Genomic DNA, 24,426 nt, shown 5'->3' with positions numbered 1-24,426 from the left:
GACCTGATGAGCACCGCACTGCATCTCATGCACATCAGGTGGAGACAGGAATCTCCCAAGGATCGGACAGTCAGAAGTCTGCAAGATCCCAGGACTCCGCTGTGCACGAGCCAGGATTCGTGCCTTGGGACAAGCCTCAGCTGCTGGAGATGCAAAGGTAGAGCGGGAATACCAGGAAGGGTTGTCAGCGACACTTCTGCAACTGCAAAGCTGAATGGAGGAGTCCCAGAGCCTTCTGTCACAGGAGATGCTGGCAATGTGTGGCACCCAGGGCAACACTAAGGGTGGCATCCACAGTGGAAAGCCTGGAGCTCGAGGCCAGATCCACAGTCAGAGATCTCCAAAGCATGTCTCAGTCCCTAAGATCCGTGGCTTGAGTGCTTCAACTCCATGGTGCAGACAATAGTGGACCTCCAGGACTGGCAGCCCCAGATGATGTTGCGGTTTCTGGACCTCACTCCAGCTGTCCCACCATCTCATGGTGTAACCCATGGATCCATGTACCCGGAGGCAGGAGGATCCATGAGACCCAAGGAGTGATCAGCAAATCTGAATCCCTCCTTCCTGAGACCTGTGCAACTTAGGCTCCGCGAACAGAACATAGTTGTGCCACAACACCAGTGCCATCTGAAAGTAGGTCGGGCCGCCATCTGAAAGTAGGTCGGGCCCTCAAGCACTCAGCACTTCAGTGGACGGCTGCTAAGGGCTTCTCCGGCAACATGGTGTGGAAGGCAACAGGCTGCTTCCAGCTTTGATGTGGGTCTTGAGAACACACTGAGACATAGTGGGAGTGTTTGCAAGACTTAGGAATTGTACGGTAACAGCGTGGGCATCGATGAGGCACTAGTAGTTCGGGGACATTTTGTCACTTAACACATTTTGATCCGTCTCTACATTAAATATTATTGTTACCCACCATTTTAATGCCTCTGATTTAATCCACCTTCCAGCGGCACAGCGCTTCACCTGATTGGTGCACAGCCAATTCTCAATGGGTCTCCCTTTCCACCAAACGGTTAGGCCCTCTCACAGCAAATACTTCAATCGCAGTGACAGGGCTCAGGCATGATTCAGTGAACCCTGGACCCTCATCCCATACCCCCTCTAGAGCAAAGGGACAGAGGAATACAGCGCAGACTCTCACTCAGACCTGACCTAGGGGGTCAGCATGGTGGTAGCAGACAGACAGGAGTCAGATATAAGCAGAAGCTGAGGAGCATCACAGACAATTCCTCACTGCAAATCTTCATCATCCTCCTGCTTTGACTGGGCAATGGGCACTCAAGATCACCCCAACCCCAGCACCCTGATGATTGATATCTCCGCCATCTTCATCCACTGGTCACAGAGGGGTCACAATGTCCTGGGGGGGGGGATCATGTTAGTGAGCTCATCTTCCTCCATCAAGAGGGAGGGTATGAGGATGTCTCCAGCCTTTCTGCTCCGGCGCATTCTCACCCCCACCCAGCCTCCATCCTCAGTCTTCTCAGTGGGCTCTTCCTTGGAGCCGTCAGGCATGTCCTTCTCATGAAAAAGAGCACATGCCGCTCCTCGTGCTCATCCTCAGGAAGCTCCTCGCCCCACTGCAGAGCCACGTTGTGGAGGACACAACAGACCACGTAGGAGACCCTCTGAGGGCTGTATTGAGGGATCCTCCAAACCTATCAAGGTATCGGAACTGCATCTTCAATAGGCCGATGCACTGCTCGATGGCATCTTGGGTCGCACTGTGTGTCACATTGCACCTGGTCTCCGCGGCGGTCCGTGGCCTCCACTCTGGCATCATAAGCCACAACCTGATATCCCTTGTCCTCTTGTCCCCTTGTCCCCAAGGAGCCACCCCTGTACCCTGGGGTGACCTTCAAAAGATTCCAGAGATCTGTGAATGTCCGAGGATGTAGCTGTCATGCACACTCCCTGGAAAATGGGCACACGTTTGGTAGTTACTGAAGGAGCGGAGGCCCCTCTAGTTGATGAAGGGAACTCCCTGGTGCCACAGGGCGCAGAAAGTGACATGGGTGCAGAGTATCGGCCACTATACCTGTGGCAGATGAGCTATGTGCCCAAACCCCATAGCCCTTACATCCTGCTGGGCCTGGTCCAAGTCAAAGTGGATCTAGCCCAGAGCCTGTTTATACAGTGCGTCTATTACCTCACGAGTGCACTGATGGGAGGATGCCTGTGAAATATCATGGAGGTCCCTTGTGAAGCCTTGGAATGACCCTGCGGCATTGATGTTGAATGCGGTCATGACCTTGATGGTCACAGGGAGTGGGTGTCCTCTGCTACCATGTGGTGCCAAGTCTGCGAGGACATAGCACAGCCTCCATCGTAAGGCAGAGTTTTCGACGGCAGATGATGTTAGACAGCTCCAAGAAGGACACACGCGTCCTGTAGCCCTTGGTCTTCTTCTGCACCTTCGTGCCCCCTGCATGGCTGGTGCGGCCATCGGTCCTTAATCCTGCCCTGCAAGGATCTTGTTCTGCAAGGTCTTCCCTTGGATTCGCCGCACGCTGCTGCTGGAGTCTGTTCTCCTCCAGCATAATGATTAATGAGATAGTCAACTCCACTGTCTCCATCCCGATATTGATCGGAATGCTGCAAGGGGTGAGAGAGAAAGAGAGAATCAGGTTGGTGTCGCAGTTGCTGACCATCATTATCTCCCCTGACCCATTGGCCTTCCTGACCTGGAATCAGCCAGTTCTAAAACTTCGCCAGCAGGAATTGCACACTCCCAGTTAAGGTGCCTTCCCATCTCCAGAACATGACTGGCCCCAGCGTAAGCCCACACCCACTTGGACTCGCCTGTAGCCTTCCATCTGGGTTACCCCTCCCATAAGCTCACTACCACTTGGTGTTCTTACAGGAGGGTGATGTCATCCCGACTGGCCAAGATCAACCGCACGGTTATGTCCACCTGGTGGATATTGCTGAATCCTGACTGGCAGACATTGGGTTCCTGGCACAGAAGTGATCTGATTGCCGCTTCATTCCATGCCATCAAATTTTGAACCCTGAGGCTTGACACTGGGAGCTGACTTTGCCAAGGGTTGACACTTGATGGCTAAGTAGTGTCAGGAACATGAGTCTCGGGACTATTAGAGGGCACAATTGCTTTCTGCTTCAGAGAGAGCCAGAGGTAATAGGCACCCATCTTACTCAGGCTGCATAATTCAGAAACATCATTGCTGTCATGGCTCAACACTTAAGCCTCTTGAACAGCTAATCCATAGATTGAGCTCCCCCCACTGGGTGGTTACTTTGTTGCTTTCTCTTTCGGGGTCTCATCCACCCAGCCCTTTAGGCCCAGCTCCATGACTCACATCACATCCCACCCCCTACCTATGTGCCCTGCAGCCACCCCCCACCCCAGACTCCCCTGCCACAGACTGCATATTCACACAACAAAGAAAGCAGACTTACACGGTATTGAAGGTAGACTCCAGGACCGGCACCAACCTTGACCCCACCCCTCTACGCAGATACAGCTTTGTGCCCCCAATAACTACCCTCCTCTTTCTCTGACCCCCCCTCCAAATACCCCCAAACCCAAACACCCCCGACAAGCCCCAGCGGGTGTTGTCAGTCAGTGTCTTTCCCGTTGGACTCCCTGGTACTTAGTGGAGACAGTGGTGCTCCCCTCCTTCCTCCCTCTCAGAGATCTTGGCACCTGCTAACCGTTTTTAAAAGTCAGTGATAGTTTGTGCTGGTGTGATGTTATGCCTGGTGAGTGGGAAGATTCGATGAGGGCTGAAGATGCTGCGTTCAGCCTGCTAAGTAGATGCCGATGGATTCAAATTCATGTTAATCAGGTTGAGCCCCTACCTCGGCATGAACCTGATTACGTCATCGGAGAGGAGCCGGGAAAATCTTGTTCCAAAATCTCAGCAGCACAAATCCAGTTTTTGGCTTCTTGAGATATTTAGCAGCCACAAAGGGATTTGCGCCCGTGGTTAATATGCCCACTAAATCGTGCCCAAGAGATTGTAAAAATGTGCGGTCAATAAGTTAATTGTCTAACGCCTAGTATGATAAAGATTGAGCATGTCTACTGGGCGGAATTTTCCAAGCCTCTGCGCCAAAGTCGCGCTTTAACTCGCGGCTACGGACTCAGTCCTCCTCTGCCCTGGTGGGGGGCGGGGCGATCATTCACCGGGGGAGGGGGGGCCTCTAGGATGGCCAGGCTATCGATGCATGGGCACACATGATCTGGCAGGGCCTATCTTCTTGGTGCCGGTCCGCAGTGTGTATCTGCCATGTCACGCGGGGGCGGCCGACACAGGCCACTGCCATGCACATGCGTGGACCCCCGACCGGAAGTGCAGGGCTCTGTATTGGCAGCCGGATCTGCAACGACTACTCTGGGGCCCATGTTAGCCCCCTCCAGGTAGCAGAATCACACTGGACTTTCTCCAGGCACGTCTAGAGTGATTCGCGCGTGTTTTTTCACGGGCATGGGGACATAGCCCTATTACTGGAGAATCCCGCCCATTATTCTTTTACACAACATAGGGTGGGATTCCCTTGCCTCCCCGTGGGAGGCAGCCTGCCATTGACCAGCAGCAGGATCTTCTGGTCCCACCTCTGTCAATGCGATTTCTCATTGAATCCACCCTACGCCGTCGGGAAACTTGCGGTGGGGTTTCACCGTCAGTGGGACTGGAAGACCCTAGCGGAGTGAACAGCCAGAAGATGGTGCCCATTCTCTGATAAACAACATAATGGACGGGTTTCTCCGGCCCCGCGCCAGGTCAGAGAATCGGCGGGGGGGGGGGGGGGGGGGGGCTCGAATCATGCAACGTTACTCTGACGCCAGAACGCCGATTCTCCGGCGACCAGATGGCGCCGCCGCGGTCAGCACGCGTCGCCCACTCAACGCAACCCCTCCGGCAATTCTCTGCGCTCGATGGCTGAATGCCGGCGCCATTCGCATGTGGTCCTACCCGGTGGGACCTCGGCATTCATGCTGCGGGGGCCGTACTGGCGTGGGGGAAGGGGGGACAGACTCCGGGTGGCCTGGCCCATGATCGGGGCCTACCGATCGGCGGGTGGGCTTATCCCGGGTTGGGGGGGTGGGGAGCAATGTTCCTCCGTGCCGGGCCCCTGTAGGGTTCTGCCATGTTGCGCGAGGGGGTGGCGCGGAGAAGGCAATCCATGCGCAAACTCGAGTCGGCCATGGCGTACATGCGCAAACTTGCGTCGGCCGTGCTGGCGCCCCTATCGGCATCTGGAGCTGCGTGAGGCGCTCCAGTGCCGTGCTGGCCTCCTGTGCGGCGCAGGATCGCTGATGCTAGGGGCCAGATGACACGGTCGTAAAACGCTCCTGCTTTTACGATGGCGTCAACACTTCATCCCAGGATAGAAGAATCCCGCCCAATGTTCCTGGTTCCCTCGATAAGAAATAAATTACTCCGAATGCCAAAAGAATGTTAATTAAAAGTTTGTCTTCCACTCTTGGGTGTATTTTCAGCCACTGTTTAACCTATTTGAAAAAATATATGACTGTACATTTCCTCCAGCCTTCCTAGAGTTTGCTCAATGATTGAACTTGCCAATAAGTACTTTTTAGAACCTTTTACGATGTTGTTATCGATAGAAAACATGAGAAATGTTCTTAAACCTGGACAAATAAAGATTAATGAGGTACAGATTTGTTTTACAGTGAAGGCGAGGTTGAAGATATAATGAGGCACAAGTAATTTATATGGCAAGATAGGTGTTAATTATGTGCTCAAAGACAAGTTTATTACATGGGGAAATAAAAGATAATTATGGAGCAAGGATCACATTATGAATAGTGCATACAGGTTAGCTATGTGGTGAAGTACAAATTAGTTATGTGGTGAGATACAGCCTAATTATCTCATTAATTGCACCTTATTTATGTAGTTCTGCACAATACATGTGTTGCAAAGGATGAATGGAGGGACAGTTGTTGAATTCATTTCATCCAGACACAATATATTCCAACAGTTTTGCTTCTCAATTTGGCACTGTGAACATTGAAGCACAATGGCCAAAGTGTTATTTAATGATCTCAGTGGAAGTGGTCATAAATTGCCCTCCTGTATTTGAATTCTGCAAAGTGTAAGGTACTGGCCACTTTACTGAGAGTGAGCTGTGATTGAAGGAAAGTCTTCAAAGTGACTGGTCTCACTTGAGTTGTGGTGGTTTTCAATTAACTGGAGGTCAATCAGATGGAATTGATAAAACCTGCATGAGTCTCACTCAGGAGGGCTCCATTCACCCAAACTTTCCAAGTGTAATCTTTAGTGGGAAATGCAGTGCGATTCTCGCCAGATGGGTTGGCACAATCCACATCGTAATCAGTCCACACTTCAGCATTTTTTTTTTTGGAGGCTTGGGTGATTTGTATGGTTTTTGGAGAGCAGTAGTTAGTCTCACTTGCTTCACGTTGAGCCAGCGGGTGAGAGATCTGAAAGGGCCTGACGAATTTGGCTTAAAGCCGATTCTAAATATGTTCATGAAAATTTAAGTATGCTAATCTGGTTCAGGCCCTCACCAAATATGAACCAAATCACATCATAACCAGGGGTGGGGAAAATCTCAAAAGGAGTTCTCACTGGCACAAATCGTAATATGGCCCTTCCAAAAGAGTCTCCAGGTATAACGTGATTTGAGCAGAGCGAGTGGGGTTGGAGAACGACCCCAAAACAAAAAAGGGTGATACCACATAGATACTACTGGTAGCAGCAGGAATTTAAGAGTCGAGCACATTGTTCTGGGCCTGGAATCGTATGTAGGCCAAACCAGGTAAGGATGGCAGATTTTCTTCTTAGTGAACCAGATTGTTTTTTTTTTTAAATGACAGTTGATTGTTGTTAACATAATTTCTGAAGCGAGTGTTTCAAGGTCACAATTTCTGAGGCTGGTATTTAATTCCAGATTTTATTAATTGAAGTTAAATTCCACTAGCTGCCATAGTGCAATTTGAACCCATATCCCCAGAGCATTTAACCTGAGCCTGTGGATGGTTAGTCCATTGACATTACCACAACACCACATTTTCCTCTAAAGACACTGTAAGAGACACATTCCAGACCCAGAACAATGTGGTTGACTCTTAAATACCCTCTGCAATAAAGTTCAAAGCCACTTGGTTCATGGATGGTTAGGGATTGGCCTTGCGAGTGACATCCCATGAAACAATAAGTTTTTTTTTTAAATTGGTGGTTTGAGGACAAATATTTGCCAAGATAGCATGACAAGCTCTTCTTCAAAACGTGGCATAAGCTTACCATCTCACCTGAAAGCCAGAATACCTAACAGTGCAGCACCCTGCATTGGAGCCATTGCTCAGTGTGAACCCAAAGCCATGACCTTCTTATTTGGAGACAAGAGTACAGCCAATTTAACCACTTGACTTGGAAAGGGGGCTTTCACATTAATGGCATTATCCAGTGTGACTGGTATACGATTGCACTTTGAAATTAGTGGCTAATTATGGTTTTAAAATCTGTGAGATTCTTTGCCCTGTGCAGATTGTAGCTGACCTTTCTTTGAGTAATTTGTACCATGTGCAGAAATAATAGGCAATGAACTGAGGTAAAATACCACTAAACTGACCTCTGCAACCAATTAGCATAGATCATTATAAAAATAAACTACCACACAGAGATTATGTTTTTAGCCAATAAGCTATAACTAATAATCATTAAACCTGTTCCATGGCATTTATAATTGAATTGCTGGACCAGTGCTGACTAAAACTGTGGCAAGTAAATAGGGCTGTTTAGTTTAAAATTAGGTCTTCATCCCAATTCTGTTTATGAAACAAAAGCATTGGTTGGGTTTCTAGAAACGGCGCACTGTTATAAATGGGGGCCTAAATTTTGAACGGGACTCCTTTTGTGTTGTGGTGATCAATTTAATTCAGCTTCATTGTTGCAGTTCACTGGAGCTCCAGTCTGCTGTCCAGGGGAAGAGAAGGGAATCAGGTTCCTAATTGAATGAAAAGAATTGAATCATTTATGGAAATCTGAACAAAAGCAAATAAATGCTTGAGCTAGACAATAGGTTCAGCATTAACTTTAAAGAGAGTGAACATTTTATTGTTCTCTCTCGATATCTCAATCTCTACATTAGAGCGCAGAGCTGAAAATATGTTTTGTCAGCTTACAAGTGTGCTTTATTCTAAATTGGTGATTGCTCGTTCCAGAATGAGTGGAACCATCGTACAGGCGACCATTTTTCCAAACATCAGTGTTATGTCTGCAAGTCTGGCTTCAACATGACCTTTCAATATAAATATTGGACAGGACACAAGGAAGAATTGTTTGAAATGGTGCTGTGGCATGTTTTCTTGGACCATTCTCTGATGGCAGAATCTGTTTGTATAGGCCACAAGTTAGAGTAAGACTTGCATTTATATGATACTGTCTTATGGTCCTCCAATGTAGTGGTGGGCAATCTGCCCGGGGCCATATGCTGCCCATCAGGGTTTTGAGTGTGGCCCACAAGACAATTTGTTGACTCTTGTCCACGTCACATTCTGCTGGTTTTCATCACTGGAGTTTTTTTTCTGCTTGTATGTCTGAAGCGATGCACGCTTAAAACAAGGGCAATTGAAGTGAGGTGCATGCTGATTGCTCACAACATTGACTGTGAGAGCCATGTGTCCAATCAAAGCATAGATATTTATTTGTTTTTACGACTTGAAGTTGATGATGGGTCTATTAATGAATGAACAATTAAATATTTCCTATAACTTGTTATGAAATATTTAGTGTGTATTGAATGTATTTAAACTTATTTGAGGGTCATAGTGAATGAACAAACCTGATTCAATCTTATGCCCACTGAGATGAAGGCAGGCCACTCATGTGGCCCCTCACTAGCCTAGGTTGCCCATCACTGCTCTGAAGTACAGTAATTTTGAAGTGTATTCGCTGTTAAATGTAGCAGTCAAGTAACAAGCTCTTTAGTTCAAAACGAGGCTTCCATCTCTTGTTCAATATATTAGTTTTTGGACAATAATATGTAATGAAAAGGCTAAAAATAATGATTTTACGCAAATCTGGAGGTCATTAAGGAGTTTGCAGACTTGATTAGAATATTTGTGGTGTTAGTTTCATGTCACTTAAATTTGCAAGGATGTGAAGGGTTGAAAGAGCCAGTTTCTTTGTTTTTGTAATGCACAGTAATTGAGGTTGGAGGGTAACAATGTTTAATGTTGTACCAGTAATTTTGGCTGAATGGTACAATAATTTTTGGGCGCAATTCTCCGCACTCACGACGGTGCGGAGAATAGCGGGGGTTGTAAATTTTTACGGCCACGCTAGTCCGCCGCCCTCCCGCTATTCTCTTTCCCCCCCCCCCCCCCCCCCCCCCCCCCCACGCCCGACTCCGACACGAATCGCTGCCGCCGTTTTTTTTACGTCGAGCAGCGATTCTCAGCTGGCCGATGGGCCGAAGTCCAAGCCCTTTACGGCCGTTTTTACGAACGGCAAACACACCTGGTCTGGCCGTTCGTAAAAACGGCCGTAAAGTCCCAATCTTCGCAACCATGGCACCGATTGGCACGGCAGTACCACGGCCGTGCCAAGGGTGCCATGGGCCCGCGATCGGTGGGCACCGATTGCGGGCAGCGGGTCCGATTCCCGCGCACTCTTTGTCCTTCCACTGCCCCGCTGTATCAATTCGCGGGGCGGCTGAGGGGCAACCCGGCCTGCGCATGCGCGGGTTTCGCGCAAATGCGCGATGACGTCATCCGCGCATGCGCGGGTTGGAGTCTTCCAATCCGCGCATGCGCGGCTGATGTCATGCGACGCGTCAGCCGTTGCAAACTCTGGCAAGCGGGCTTAACGAAATTCGTTAAGCCCGCGATGCCGGAGTTCACGGCCGCGGCATGCTAGCCCCGACCGGGGACCAGAATCGGTTCCCGGTCGGGGAGGGGGAGGCTGGCGTCAAACCCGCCCGTTTTTGACGCCAGCCTTACGATTTCTCCCTGTTTGGGAGAATCGCGCCCTTTATTTCTCTCTTTCCCTAACCACCGTCACATTTTTTCTCAATGTTCGCCGCCCAGTAATAGAACATCAGATTTGGTACTAATAGCCCTCCCAATTGCTGTCCTCTCTGCAGGGAGGCACCATTTTCACTGTACCTTGATACATATGGCAATAAACAAAATCCATCAAGTCTGCTCTGGCACTCCAAAAGAGCACTCCTCTGCCCTATCCCCTCAACCCCAGTTAACCTGAACATCTTGGGACACTGTGGGACAATTTAACATAGACAATTCACCTAACCTGGACACCTCTGGGAGAAAATCAGAGCACCTTTTTTAGAATTAGAACAGTACAGCACAGAACAGGCCCTTCGGCCCTCGATGTTGTGCCTAGCAATGATCACCCTACTCAAGCCCACGTATACCTATACCAGTAACCCAACAACCCCCATTAACCTTATTTTTTAGGACACTAAGGGCAAGTTAGCCTGGCCAATCCACCTAACCCGCACATCTTTGGACTGTGGGAGGAAACCGGAGCACCCGGAGGAAACTCACGCACACACGGGGAGGATGTGCAGACTCCACACAGACAGTGACCCAGCCGGGAATCGAACCTGGGACCCTGGAGCTGTGAAGCATTTATGCTAACCACCATGCTACCGTGCTGCCCTATGTACCTGGAAGAAACCTCTGCAGAAATTGGGGGGGGGGGGGGGGGGGGAGGAGAAAGAGGAGGGAACGTGCAAGCTCCACACAACAGTCACCCAAGGTCAGAAGGTTGCTGGTGTTGTGGGGCAGCAGTGCTAACCACTAGGTTCTATTGTGCTTAATGGACTGAAGGTGAGATGCATTGTCATCTGGTGCAAGTTTTAAATTGTCTGGAATAAGGATTCAAACACTGTTTGTGATAAGCTCAGTGAAGTTCAATCTGTCCTCATTATGCATGCTTTGCTGAGAGCCCAGAACGATAAAATCATTGGCAGGGAATCAACTTTGACAAATCAAGAGCATTGTTTGACTCTGCTTGAATTATATCATAAGTGGATATAATGGACAGAACGTCCTGCCCCCTCTCTGCACCCATGACTGGGGGTGGGGGGAAGGATTAATGCTTCATGGAGAGGCTTCCCTCCAGGATCCCACCTGTGCAACTCAGACACAATTTCACCATTGGACAGACAGAGCCTCAGATGTGAAGCCCACCCATGCCCCTATTAAGACCTTTTAAGTAGCTACATACGGACCTTTTCCCTCGTCTCAATTGTTTGGCTGCTGAGCACCGGTTGGATCAGGGTGCTGAATAGAAGAAGTGAACTTTCCCGATCCTGTGTGCAAATGTTGTGGGAGTGCTTCTCAATCTGAAGGTTCCTTCAGATTTGAGCTGTCCTCCCTTCCGGGACCTGGGAATGCTGGCCCTCTCTACCAACACCGATCAGCCCCTCCCAACCCTCCAGGACACCTCCAAACCTCTCTTTCTCTTTTTCCTTCTCCCATGGACCCCTGGTATATACCAAAATTGTGGTTGTAGGTCTGGGAGGGCTGAAGAGTTGTCAACCAATCAGATTGTCTGACAGCTCTGCAAGGTGGGTCTTCCATCCATAGGTGGACGGAAGCCTCGTCTGCTGCCAGCAATGCTTTATTGAGTGCAACATGACACTGGGCCTGTCAGAGTCAGTGTGGATACATTCCATGCTGACTCTCAGGATGGTGAGTGCCGGGCGCATGCCATCGTAAAATTCAGGCCGATAGGTTGTTCTTTCTGTGATCTCTTTTGTCAATGTCTCGATGTTTATTTGGAGGTGTGACCTGTTTGACGTCTCTGTTTTTGCCCCTTTCACGGTCTGTCTGATTGGCACTTTTTATAGGGTTGTAGCAACAGCAGTGTTTTTTCAAATAACATTTCTGAATGGGTGTTCTTCCCCCCGGCTCCACATTTCCCATTGTTAAGTGTATGGTCATTGGTTATGGGCATGGGAGGGGTAAGAGTTGGCATTGAATTGGCATGGATATTATGAGGGGTCTTGGAGAGTGGCTGGAGTGGGGTTGGGTAGTGGTTTGAGTGGTAGGTGTTAAAGGGCCTACCTGCTTTTGTTACATATGTGTCAAAGTCCCAGAGAACAGAGGCGGGCTTTCTAACCAGCCAGGCTTGGCACTCGCCCAACTTTGTGACCACCTACGTTTCGCTTCCAGGGATGGCAGGCCTGATTCCTGTCCTGATTGTGTGTGATCGGGTACTTAGAACTAAGGTGGCTCTGGAAAGTTGTGAAACTTCCAGTTATCAGTTGTGATAACCCTGGTAACTATAGGCCGGTGAGCCTCACGTCTGTTGTGGGTAAAGTCTTGGAGAGGATTATAAGAGATACGATTTATAATCATCTAGATAGGAATAATATGATTAGGGATAGTCAGCATGGTTTTGTGAAGGGTAGGTCATGCCTCACAAACCTTATCGAGTTCTTTGAGAAGGTGACTGAACAGGTAGACGAGGGTAGAGCAGTTGATGTGGTGTATATGGATTTCAGTAAAGCTTTTGATAAGGTTCCCCACGGTCGGCTATTGCAGAAAATACGGAGGCTGGGGATTGAGGGTGATTTAGAGATGTGGATCAGAAATTGGATAGTTGAAAGAAGACAGAGGGTGGTTGTTGATGGCAAATGTTCAGAATGGAGTTCAGTTACGAGTGGCGTACCACAAGGATCTGTTCTGGGGCCGTTGCTGTTTGTCATTTTTATAAATGACGTAGAGGAGGGCACAGAAGGTTGGGTGAGTAAATTTGCAGACGGCACTAAAGTCGGTGGAGTTGTAGACCGTGTGGAAGGATGTTGCAGGTTACAGAGGGACATAGATAAGCTGCAGAGCTGGGCTGAGAGGTAGCAAATGGAGTTTAATGTAGAAAAGTGTGAAGTGATTCACTTTGGAAAGAATAACAGGAATGCGGAATATTTGGCTAATGGTAAAATTCTTGGCAGTGTGGATGAGCAGAGGGATCTCCGTGTCCATGTACATAGATCCCTGAAAGTTGCCACCCAGGTTGATAGGGTTGTGAAGAAGGCCTATGGTGTGTTGGCCTTTATTGGTAGAGGGATTGAGTTCCGGAGCCATGAGGTCATGTTGCAGCTGTACAAAACTCTGGTACGGCCGCATTTGGAGTATTGCGTACAGTTCTGGTCGCCTCATTATAGGAAGGGTGTGGAAGCTTTGGAACGGGTGCAGAGGAGATTTACCAGGATGTTGCCTGGTATGGAGGGAAAATCTTATGAGGAAAGGCTGATGGACTTGAGTTTGTTTTCGTTAGAGAGAAGAAGGTAAAGAGGTGACTTAGTAGAGGCATACAAAATGATCAGAGGGTTAGATAGGGTGGACAGAGAGCCTTCTCCCGTGGATGGAGGTGGCTAGCACGAGGGGACATAGCCATAAATTGAGGGGTTATAGATATAGGACAGAGGTCAGAGGTAGGTTTTTTACGCAGAGTGGTGAGGCCGTGGAATGCCCTACCTGCAACAGTAGTGAACTCGCCAACATTGAGGGCATTTAAAAGTTTATTGGATAAGCATATGGATGATAATGGCATAGTGTAGGTTAGATGGCCTTTAGTTTTTGACTTCCCATGTCGGTGCAACATCATGGGCCGAAGGGCCTGTACTGCGCTGTATCGTTCTATGTTCTAAGGTGCCTGCTTCAGTAGCAAAATTCCCATCCTTCATGCCGACATTTAGTTGCATTCCCATTGAATGTAAATATCCCGTTAAAGACACAAAAGCTGAATGGAGAACTACATGTTCAGATATTGCCCTTTCATTTCTTAGAAGTAAAAGTAATTTCAAATCAACGGTTTGATCTGAATGTGGGATGTAACCACTGGCATTGATGATTAAACATCAAAACACTGTTGTGGCTCTCAAGGGAATGCTTGGTTGCTCCTTTACCAGCAACCTAATTAAGGAAGTGAAGCAGAGATCCTAGGCCCTCAGATCTTAGGCATTGTATGAATACTGTCTGGCTTTAAGTTCGTATCGTAAATTGGCAGGAGACAGCTACCCTGTGAGAGCTTGATTTGGCCTTGACCATTTTTGATAAACTTTTAATTCAATCATGTTCTGTGTATAAGCAAAGTATTTGCACAATGGGGCAATTCTGTCTGTGTTGCTGACTCTGAGCTTCACTAGCAGTGAGTCAAGCTTGGAAAAACTGGGTCTATCGTGTTGCATCTCTATCCCATGCTTCTGTCTAATGAGGTTTTCCAATGGGGAATGAAATGTTTTGAACTTAGCCATAAATTATCTCTCTTTTAATCTAATATTTTAGCCACACAGTCTGTAAGTACACCCACACAGCTTCCTTATATATTGCTCTTGTTTGTTATTTTCCACCCTTCTGACCTCTCCTTGGCTGTGCTGTTGTCCCATAGGTGTCGATTCAATATTTCCGACAACTGGACATTCTTGATGCTTAATTCTTGCTGTTTGGTACTGGTGGGATAGTCAACCACAAGGAGTATTACAGGAGTGTGCCCAAATTTTATTCCCAATCAAAACTCAAGTATAGAATTTCTACAGTGAAGAAAGAGGCCATTTGGCCCATTGAGTCTGCACCGACCCTCTGAAAAAGCACCCTACCTAGGTCCACTACCCACCCTATTATCCCTGCAACCCCACCCAACCTGCACATCTTTGGACACAAAGGTGCAATTTAGCATAGCCAATCCACCTAACCTGTACATCTTTGGACTGTGGGAGGAAACTGGAGCACCCGGGGGAAACTCATGCAGATGCGGAGAATGCGCAAACTCCACATGGAAAGTGACCTGAGGCCGGAACCGAACCCAATGCTAACCACTGTACCATCACACCGCCCTCTTGTGCCCTCAGACAGGGCAGCTTCTTTTCACTCTCCCAAACTCAAGGGCACGAAGGCCAATTTTAGCGCACATTTTTGCTGCCCCAGCTTAGATCAGTTCAAGTAACACAAACCAGGGTTTGAACCCATCTTCATCATACAGTGTTTACAGGAGCCTCGAAGGGGATGCGAGCAGAGACCTGATCCTGGATGGATCAACCCCTGTGGGGACTTGACAGGGTAAAAGCTGAAAGGATGTTTCCCCTTCAGAGACTAGAACGAGGGAATGCATTTTTAAAAAAAAATAAGGGGTCTCCCAATTAAGGGGGAGGCGAGAAGAAATATTTTCTCTCAAGAGGGCTGTGAGTCTTTGGAACTCTTTCCCAGAGAGCGGTGGAGGCAGGGTCACTGAACATTTTTAAGGCAGAGGCAGATAGATTATTGACTGACAAGGGAGTCAAAGGTCATTGGGGGTGTGTGGAATATGGAATTGGAGCCACAATCCCATCAGTCATGATCCTATTGAATGGAGGTGCAGGTTTGAGGGGCACAATGGCCTATTCCTGCTCTAAATTCATAGGACTGGTGCCTCATGATAGGAGAGTGCAGGACGGAGCATCTCTCCCAGAAAGACTCCCTGCCAAGCTATCAAATTGGCCAGCAGCTTCAGTAGGCCACCTGCACACATTTACAATGTGGCTTTGGAACATCCTGGAGTAATACTGTTACAGTGTCAGAGGACTTGTTTTTTTAGTGAGCTTTTGTGTCAGAACAGTGGTTGGTGAGGAATTGGGTGAGGCAGAGGAGTGGTGGGATGTTCAAACACTTCCTGGAATTTGAGTGATTTGTTTTTATTTTAATCCGACCATCCTTCTTTCTGAAAAAAATGAGCCTTGGGTCACCTGGTGGAGCAAGTAAACGATGTTCTACAATTCAACTAGTAAAGACCATTTAGCTGGGCCTGGGCTTCTGAATATTCAGCAGGGTATTGCAGTGAATGGTAGCCATTGTCCGAGCTGGGTCTGCATTTCATGTTTTGGGATTTTTGTTCGAAAATTTGTTTAGATTAATGGAGTTCATAATGGGGACAATTTTCAGCCCGCGTTCCTCGATGAACGATGACACGGGCGGAAAATCCAGAGAGAAACGTGATTCTCTCCGGTGAGATCGCGTTAGACGGTTTTGCCCCTTGACAGTGACGTCATGAGGTTCACGCCTCCAAAGGACTAGAACCTCATTTTAATGCGTTTGAATAAATTTCAATATTATTACCAAGCCCACGTCCCACCACATGATTTCTCGCCCCCCCCCCCCCCACTAAATATTGAACCTCACCGGCATGATGTCACATCAGCGAAGTTTACAATACCTTTTTAAAATACAGATTTGGTCGAGGGGATCCCTCCAGGGCACTGTTCTTGGCACTGTGCCCTGGTACAGGTTAGCTTTGGCATGTTGGCACAGTGCCAACCTGTGCCAAGAGGCAATGACAAAGGGAAATATCAGAGGCAAACCTTTGTTGGAGCCCCATGGGGAGGTGTGGTTCCAGTTATCTCTGGGGGTGGGGGGGGGGGGGGGGGCTGTGGGGGAGAGCGCAAGCAGTGAGGGGAAACCTGCAGGCACAGGGGGAGTGGGCACTGAGGGGGTGGTGGAGAATGTTGCCGGTACTTCCCGGGTGGCAGGGGGCCCCATCTGGGGGAGGGGGGGGGGTATAGAAGGAGTCCACTTTAGTGTTGATTGGGGCGGCCATTAAAGATGCTGCCCCAATCTCTGTGGAGCCGGGTATTGGCTCTATCAGACCCTACCCGCCAGAGTGACGGCGTAAACCACGCACACTCAATTTTTTCCCCTCTCAGAGTGGCTCAGGATCCGGAGAGAAAACTGGTCTGTTCAGCTGGAGAACTACACACTGGTTTTCGGTTTGAGCCTGATACTTGCGTTTCCGTTTAAAACCTATAATGAAATTCCTATTTGGAAAAATAGACTTTATGAAATAAATTTGTCTGGCCAAGCAAGCGCTTATCAAAAACCCCTACTAAAATAGTCCACTTATACCTGATACTCAAATTATAGTTTAGCTGCACTCTTGGATTTTGAAATCTGAATTGCACCATGAGAGCTGGAAGTTTTTGTTCTAACTGTTAAACAGTGGTAACACTGTACAGAGATACTGGAGGAGGCATAAGAGAAGAAGGTAGGCAATTAGTAACTTTAATCCGAACTGTTGGCCTCAACCTGCCTTTAGGTTTGAACAAAATGTAAACGAATTGACATTCATCATGAGCGGCATGGTAGCACCGTGGTTAGCACAGTTGCTTCACAGCTCCAGGATCCCAGGTTCGATTCCCGGCTTGGGTCACTGTCTGTGCGGAGTCTGCACTTTCTCCCCGTGTCTGCATGGGTTTCCTCCGGGTGCTCTGGTTTCATCCCACAGTCCAAAGATGTGCTGATTAGGTGGACTGGCCATGCTAAATTGCCCTTGGGATAGGTGGGGTTACTGAATTACGGCGATGGGGTGGTGGTGTGGGCTTAAATGGGTGCTCTTTCCAAGGGCTGGTGCAGACTCGATGGGCCAAACAGCCTCCTTCTGCATTGTAAATTCTATGATCAGTGCATTCAATTGACCTTGGTACCTTCATAAAGTAAAAACTTACACCAGTCTCTTTTTAAACCTTGAGTGGCTCGTGAGCTCACAAAAGCTTTGCAGGGAAGCATATTGGAAGGAAAACCCGTTTCTTGGAGGCTTCCCCTCTACCCTGGACAGCTGATGTGGGTTTGTCTCACTCTAAAGCTGTAGCTCTTCCTGATGTTCCCTCCTGTGATTTCTGTCAGCTGTTGCCAATGCCCTTTGACGTAGATTCTTGGTTATCTGCCAACTTGCATTGACCTTTGGAGTTGCGTTACAGTCGAGCCCTCGCAAACCTTCTGTCAGCTTGATAATGACTCACTTAAAAATTGGAAAAACGTCACTGATCGGTTATACTAATGCCTCTTATTTAAACAGGCTAGTGCCGGCATTCAGATGATATTGATTAGGAAATCGAGGTCACTGTGCAAAGAGAGCATGTCGAAGATGCTGCAGTACTATCTAGATAGCCTGCTCTTCGAGCAGTTCTTGCTCCTAATTGGACCAAGGGAAATGGGAGTTCAACTTTGGAGAGGAAGCTAAAGAAGCAAGGACCGATCTTGTGTATGAAAGGGTTAAGCAAGACAAAAAGAGGGGAGGTCAAGAAAGGATAACGGGGGTTTACTGAAACTTAAATCTGAAGCACAAAGAGTCCTAATAGAGGATTTTCTTAAGGTTAACATGCAGGTTCAGGCAGCAGTTAGGAAGGCAAATGCAATGTGAGCATTCATCTGGAGAGGATACATGAGTTGGGATGTACTGTTGAGGCTGTATAAGTCAGACCCCATTTGGAATAGTGTGAACAGTTTTGGGTCCCGTATCGAAGGGTCTTGGAGGGGGTCCAGAGGAGGTTGGCAAGAATGATCCCGGAAATGAAGGGCTTGTCATATGAAGAGCGGTTGAGGACTTGGTTCTGTACTCGATAGAGTTTAAAATGATGAAGGAGGATCTCATTGAAAGAGGCAGAACACTAAAAGCCTAGATAGAGTGGTTGTGGAGAAGATGTTTCCACTATTAGGAGAGCCTAGAACTCGAGGTTACAGCCTCAGACTGAAGAGCCGATCATTTAAAACTGAGTTGAGGAGGAATTTTTTCAGCCAAACAATTGGTGACTCTGTGGAACTCATTGCCCCAGAATGCTGTGGAGGCCAAATCATTGAGTGTCTTTAAGACTGAGAAAGATAAGTTTAGAAGAATGAGAGGTGATCTTATATAGATATAGAACAGTACAGCACAGAGCAGGCCCTTCGGCCCTCGATGTTGTGCCGAGCAATGATCACCCTACTTAAACCCACGTAACCCGTATACCCGTAACCCAACAATCCCCCCATTAACCTTGTACTACGGGCAATTTAGCATGGCCAATCCACCTAACCCGCACATCTTTGGACTGTGGGAGGAAACCGGAGCACCCGGAGGAAACCCACGCACACACAGGGAGGACGTGCAGACTCCACACAGACAGTGACCCAGCCGGGAATCGAACCTGGGACCCTGGAGCTGTGAAGCATTGATGCTAACCACCATGCTACCGTGAGGCCCCTCTAAATTGCTAAATTGGGCGCGAGAGGCAAATGGCTGGAGTTGAATAACACCCTGTTTAAGTTCCTCGGAATAGAGAGATAGAAGAGTTTCGCCCAGCAGGTATCCCGACTCACTATCTCCCTGACGCTGGAATTACTGCAAATCTTCAGCGACAGGTAAGGGATACCAATATACATTCCCAGACTCTAGCTGGTGAAGACAATCTCACCCCCGAAGGGTCGGGTAAAGGCAGACAAAGGGCCTTCTCCCGGGAGTGCGAGGTGGCTGGTTGCTCCCATTACACATAAGTAGCCGGTAGTTAGAAATAACTGTTAGTTCCGTCACAGTAAACCTTTGTGATCAAATGATGACTATTATGTCTGTACATAAAGGGTCGGCCGTCTCCGGACATACCGTTAAAAACTAACCGGTCTACAGCTCGTAATTAGTGGTTTATCACATTAGTAATTATCACATCATTTGATAGGGTAGTTACCAGGAGGATCCTTCCCCTTGTGGAAAAGACTAGAATTAAAGGATAGTGTTTAGGAATAAGAAGCCTAAGACTAAGATGTAGATGAGGAATTATTTTTTTTGGAAAAGTTGCTCATTTGAATCATAGAATCCCTACAGTGTAGAAGGAGGCCATTCAGCCCAATGAGTCTGTACTAACCCTCCAAGCACCCTACCCAGGTCCGATCCCCCGTCAACTCTGCCCTATACCTATAAACTAGCCTGCACATCCCTGGACACTAAGGGCCAATTTAGCATGGCCAATCCACCTAACCTTATCTTTAGACTGAACTTGCCCCAGACTTGCATGGTATTATGTCCAAAGTGGTGGGGATGAGGGTGGAGCCATGCCGAAGTGGCAGTCTTTGGGGTATCAGACCAGCCAGATCTATTCATGGGGAGGAGGGCTGATGCCCTTGCCATTTCCTCCCTGACCGCCCGCCGTAGCATCCTGCTTGGCAGGCGGTCAGCAGCATCACCTAAAGCTTCAAACTGGCTGTCTGACTTATCGGAATTTCTCCGAATGGAGAAAATCAAATTCGCCATCTGTGGTTCAGACATCTGGGACCTGTTTGTGGTCAGCAACTAAGTAGCCAGGAACAAAGAGAAAGTAGCCAAGACACAAAAGGAAAGGAGGAGAGGGCCTGGGGAAACAGGAGAGCGAAACTGAACCCAACGGGAGAGATGGGGGCAGCAGGGAATGGGGGTCATTAAGGAGAACAAAATTCAACACATCCTGTCCGCTCCTTATCATCCTGCAGATGGGCTGGCAGAACGCTTTGTACAGACGATGAAACATGCGTTAAAGGTGACCAGAACTTTTCGACAAAGTTATAGAACATAGAACAGTACAGCACAGAACAGGCCCTTCGGCCCTCAATGTTGTGCCGAGCCATGATCACCCTACTCAAACCCACGTATCCACCCTATACCCGTAACCCAACAACCCCCCCCCTTAACCTTACTTTTTTATTAGGACACTACGGGCAATTTAGCATGGCCAATCCACCTAACCCGCACATCTTTGGACTGTGGGAGGAAACCGGAGCACCCGGAGGAAACCCACGCACACAGGGGGAGGACGTGCAGACTCCACACAGACAGTGACCCAGCCGGGAATCGAACCTGGGACCCTGGAGCTGTGAAGCATTTATGCTAAGCACCATGCTACCCTGCTGCCCCAAGTTCTTTGTCTAAACGTTTTGAGTCAATTTCTGCTCATGTACAGGAGTGCTGCGCACTTGGCAACCCAAGTAACTCCAACATTGCAATTGGTTAAACGTCAACTATGCACAACTTTCAATATGCTAAAACCACCGAAGACAAAATAAATTGTTGAGGAAAAAGCAGCAGGATCAGGTCATATGACAGGAGAACAAGGCGAGACATTGTCTTTTTCATCAGGGTCAAGATGTCCTGGCAATAAATTAAACCACAAGCTAAAGTGGATTCCTGCCCCCACCTTGGCACAGACCGGACTAGTCTACACCGTATAAATCCGAAATTATGTAGATCAACTTTTGGTGACCAGAGCCAATCTGCCAAAGCCGGAACTAACAAGAGTCAATGCAACTGTGCCAAGAGACAACCTGGACCTTTCTGAGAACCTGACACTAACCGAATCAATTGGGGAAAATAGCACTTCAATTGCAGATCAAAACACGGATCAACCTCCGATCACTTTGCCAACACCAGGTCAAAAACACCAGAAGTTGCAGCAAGCACTAAAAAGCAGACGGTTGAGGTTTGCCAACAACCACACTGAGAACAACGATCTCGGAAACATCTGATATGACTGTTGCTGTTAAATGATTATGCATGTTGCTAATTTGTTGTACTGTTTATTGTGTCGGTGACATTTGGCGTAAATGGGCAGGAAATGTTGTGTCGTGTTAAGTGTTTCCTCATAAGTAGTCTTGTAGCCGAACAGGAGCACTGTAAGAGAACAGTTCCATGACATTATCTGTCGAACACCACAGCCTGTAGTATTAACGTTTTCTAAATAAAGCCCACATTTTGGTTGAACCTACAAGGCCACACACTGGGATTAATCAATAAAATTCCTTATTCATCTCCATTAGCATGTGATATGCTTTGGCTGAAGTTATATGACAGGATCCGTTTATTCCTACTGTTGCCTCACGTCATTTGTAACAGACAGGTGTCCGCTTAAACCCGTTGGACTGCACAGAGACCTCAAGACTCTTAGTGCAAATGATAGTTAACATTGTAGTTCAAAAGGTGCAGTCTTGTTAAAGTGGGGTATTGCTATTATTCAGTCACAAAACGTTACTTGATAAAGGTGAGATGGTGACATAGTCCTGTAACTGAACCAGTGATCGATTGTTGTAAAACCTCATTAGTGAACGAAATGTCCTTTTGGGAAGGAAATCTGACATTTCTACTTGGTCTGGCCTCCATATGACCTCGTAATGCGATTGATTCTTAACTGCCCTCAGAAATGGCCAAGGACGCCACTCAATTCAAGGACAGTTAGGAATGGGCAACACATGCTGGCCTTGCCAGCGACATCCACATCCTGTGAAAGAATAAAAAAGAAGTTAAAGTCTCTGATAGCTCAATGGGTAAATTCACAGCCTGGTGAACTATTAAGCCACATACAGCAGGAAGATCCAGCTCTGATCTGCCCTCAGAGTTAATGACCAATAGGTATTGGCTGGGGACAAAATTGGTCTGGTCTCTGACCCCCCCCCCCCCCCCCCCCCCACTTCCTATTCCAACCCACCATAAAGAATTAATGTTCTTCTTAACTGAGCAGACAAAGGATGGCCACCCTATTAACATGGCTGTCACCAATTGTGGTACCGCCCAAAAGCATGAACCAAGACAATGGTGGAGAAAAGTAAGGGAAGAAAACCTTGTGTTATGGCATACCATTTTTTCCCCCATCAATTCTTTGAACAAACCCTCCTTGGCTGACTCGCTGATACAGCTGGTTTGTGCACTGACTACTGAGGCTCACATCAAATGAAGCCCAGACTGGTGGGTTTAAACGCTTTGCCATCTGGCAGCTGTAAACGAGTTTAACGATTGTCACAGCTAGATTCCTTGTGGCCAACTGACTACAGAAAAAAATTCCCCATGTGATTCCACACAATGTGGCGCTTTTAGGCAGGGATAGCTCAAAAAAGACTGATGTGGTGAGTTACACCTCGCGAGATTTAACAAAATGGGACTAAGCAGGGCATTCTTCACTGAGGTCCAGTAACGAAGCAAAGTCCTCTTTAATAGATGATCGTTCTTGATGCTGTCAACACAGGGAAACACCCGACTAAACGCACCTGACACAGGACACTGTTTAATTCCTGTTAAATCGCGTTTCATTTCTGTTAAATCGCGTCCGTTGTATTTCTTCCAGAGTACTGACCTTTCTCTCATTAAGAGTAAAATAACTGCATCCCTCAGAAGGTTCCATGCGGTATGAATGGTGTACTTCTGTTATCACTGCATCTATTCTGTTATTTTGCAACTACTGGTATCATGTTATATTCCTTATCTTGTTCTCCAAGATAGCCAGATATGTAGTGTTGACAAAGAATATAAAACTAAGAAGTTTAAATCAAAACAAATTGGTCGCATAGTAGTTAGCACAGTTGCTTCACAGCTCCAGGGTGCCACGTTCGATTCCCAGCTGGGTCACTATCTGTGCAGACTCTGCACGTTCTCTCCGTGTCTGCGTGGTTTTCCTCCGGGAGCTTCGGTTTCCTCCCACAGTCCAAAGATGTGCGGGTTAGATGGATTGGCCATGCTGAATTTCCCTTGGTGTCTAAAAAGTAAAATGTTAAGTAAGGGTTACTGGGATAGGGTAGATGCGTGAGTTTCAGTAGGGTGATCTTTGTAAGGGCCGGTGCATACTCGATGGGCCAAATGACGGCCTCCTGCACTGTAAATTCTATGAAATTTTACACAACTAAATTTGATTAGGTTTGCACACTTTATTAAGTAACAGATAATAATACCAAATCCGTAGTACAGTAATCAATATTCTCTCTAACTATTAAACTACACTAGAACTCAACCTCATGCTATATTTCCACAATGAAATCTCCCTCCGCTTTCTCTCTCTCTTTCTCATCAGCTTCTCTCAGAATTCCTAGAGATGCAGCCATGTATACAAATCACTTAGTAACACCATCTATTGCTGAGTTACACATAGTCTCTTGTTAACCCTTTACTATACTTGTACTTTACATATTATTACATATCCAGTCCTCTTTGAGTCAACAGACATGATGGTCAGAAACTGAAAATAAAACTGATTTTTTTCAACCTGTGTTTCCTCAACAGTTTGAGTTCAACTTTGAGCAGGAGAAGCAACTGCGGACAGAGCTAGAAAGGGGAAGACGGAAACTTGAAGGAGATCTCAAGATGACCATTGATAGCCTGAACGAAATGGAGAAACTGAAGGTTGACCTGGAAGAAGTCATCAAGAAGTGAGTGCTTTCTGATTTTGTTTTTCTAAATTATAAATTGATAATTAATGTATGCGGGCTATTAATTCGAATGGCTCTGCTAAATTGGATTGTCTACAGGCCACACACTGCTGCTCCATTGTGTTGAATTTTGCCATCCACCAGATCAATCATGTAGCTCAAACCTGTGAAACATGTTGACTCGTTTTGCTATTCCTCCAGTCCTCCTCTGTTCCTTAAACCCCCAGTTTCTGATGCAATGTTCTACTATTTATCTCCACCTCTTTTGGACCTTGGTGAAGTCCTACATTTGGTCTGTCTTCCAAGTTTCTCAATTTAGAAAAAAAAAATTCTGAATCACTAAATAAAACAATGGCCGCAATTCTCGCAAAAGATTCCAAAGTGTGGTCCCCGGCAGGGAATGCGACCAGGATTTCCGTCGGGTGGGTTGGCGGGATCCCGATTGCAATCCACTCACACTTCAAAGGTTTTTTTTTGGATGGGGAGGGGTTCTGCACCGGCAT

At 47.4% G+C, this 24,426-nt stretch overlaps 1 protein-coding gene across 10 annotated transcripts in view; it reads left to right on the top strand.

Moving 5' to 3' along the window:
• The window catches only part of LOC119953289 (myosin-16), a 456,622-nt gene that overhangs the window by 255,484 nt on the left and 176,712 nt on the right, over positions 1-24,426 (top strand). For 9 of the 10 annotated variants that reach the window (XM_038777389.1, XM_038777388.1, XM_038777387.1 and 6 more), the window contains one exon: positions 23,778-23,923. In XM_038777389.1, the coding sequence (XP_038633317.1) occupies positions 23,778-23,923 (146 nt within the window). Of the gene's footprint in view, positions 1-7,934; positions 7,959-23,777; positions 23,924-24,426 lie in introns of those variants that run through there. The other variant, XM_038777397.1, reaches the window with a different exon arrangement.

The sequence above is a fragment of the Scyliorhinus canicula genome, chromosome 18 (genome assembly GCF_902713615.1).
Source record: "Scyliorhinus canicula chromosome 18, sScyCan1.1, whole genome shotgun sequence".
NCBI classification, from domain to species: domain Eukaryota; kingdom Metazoa; phylum Chordata; class Chondrichthyes; order Carcharhiniformes; family Scyliorhinidae; genus Scyliorhinus; species Scyliorhinus canicula.
This window is presented reverse-complemented; position numbering and strand designations above follow the sequence as displayed.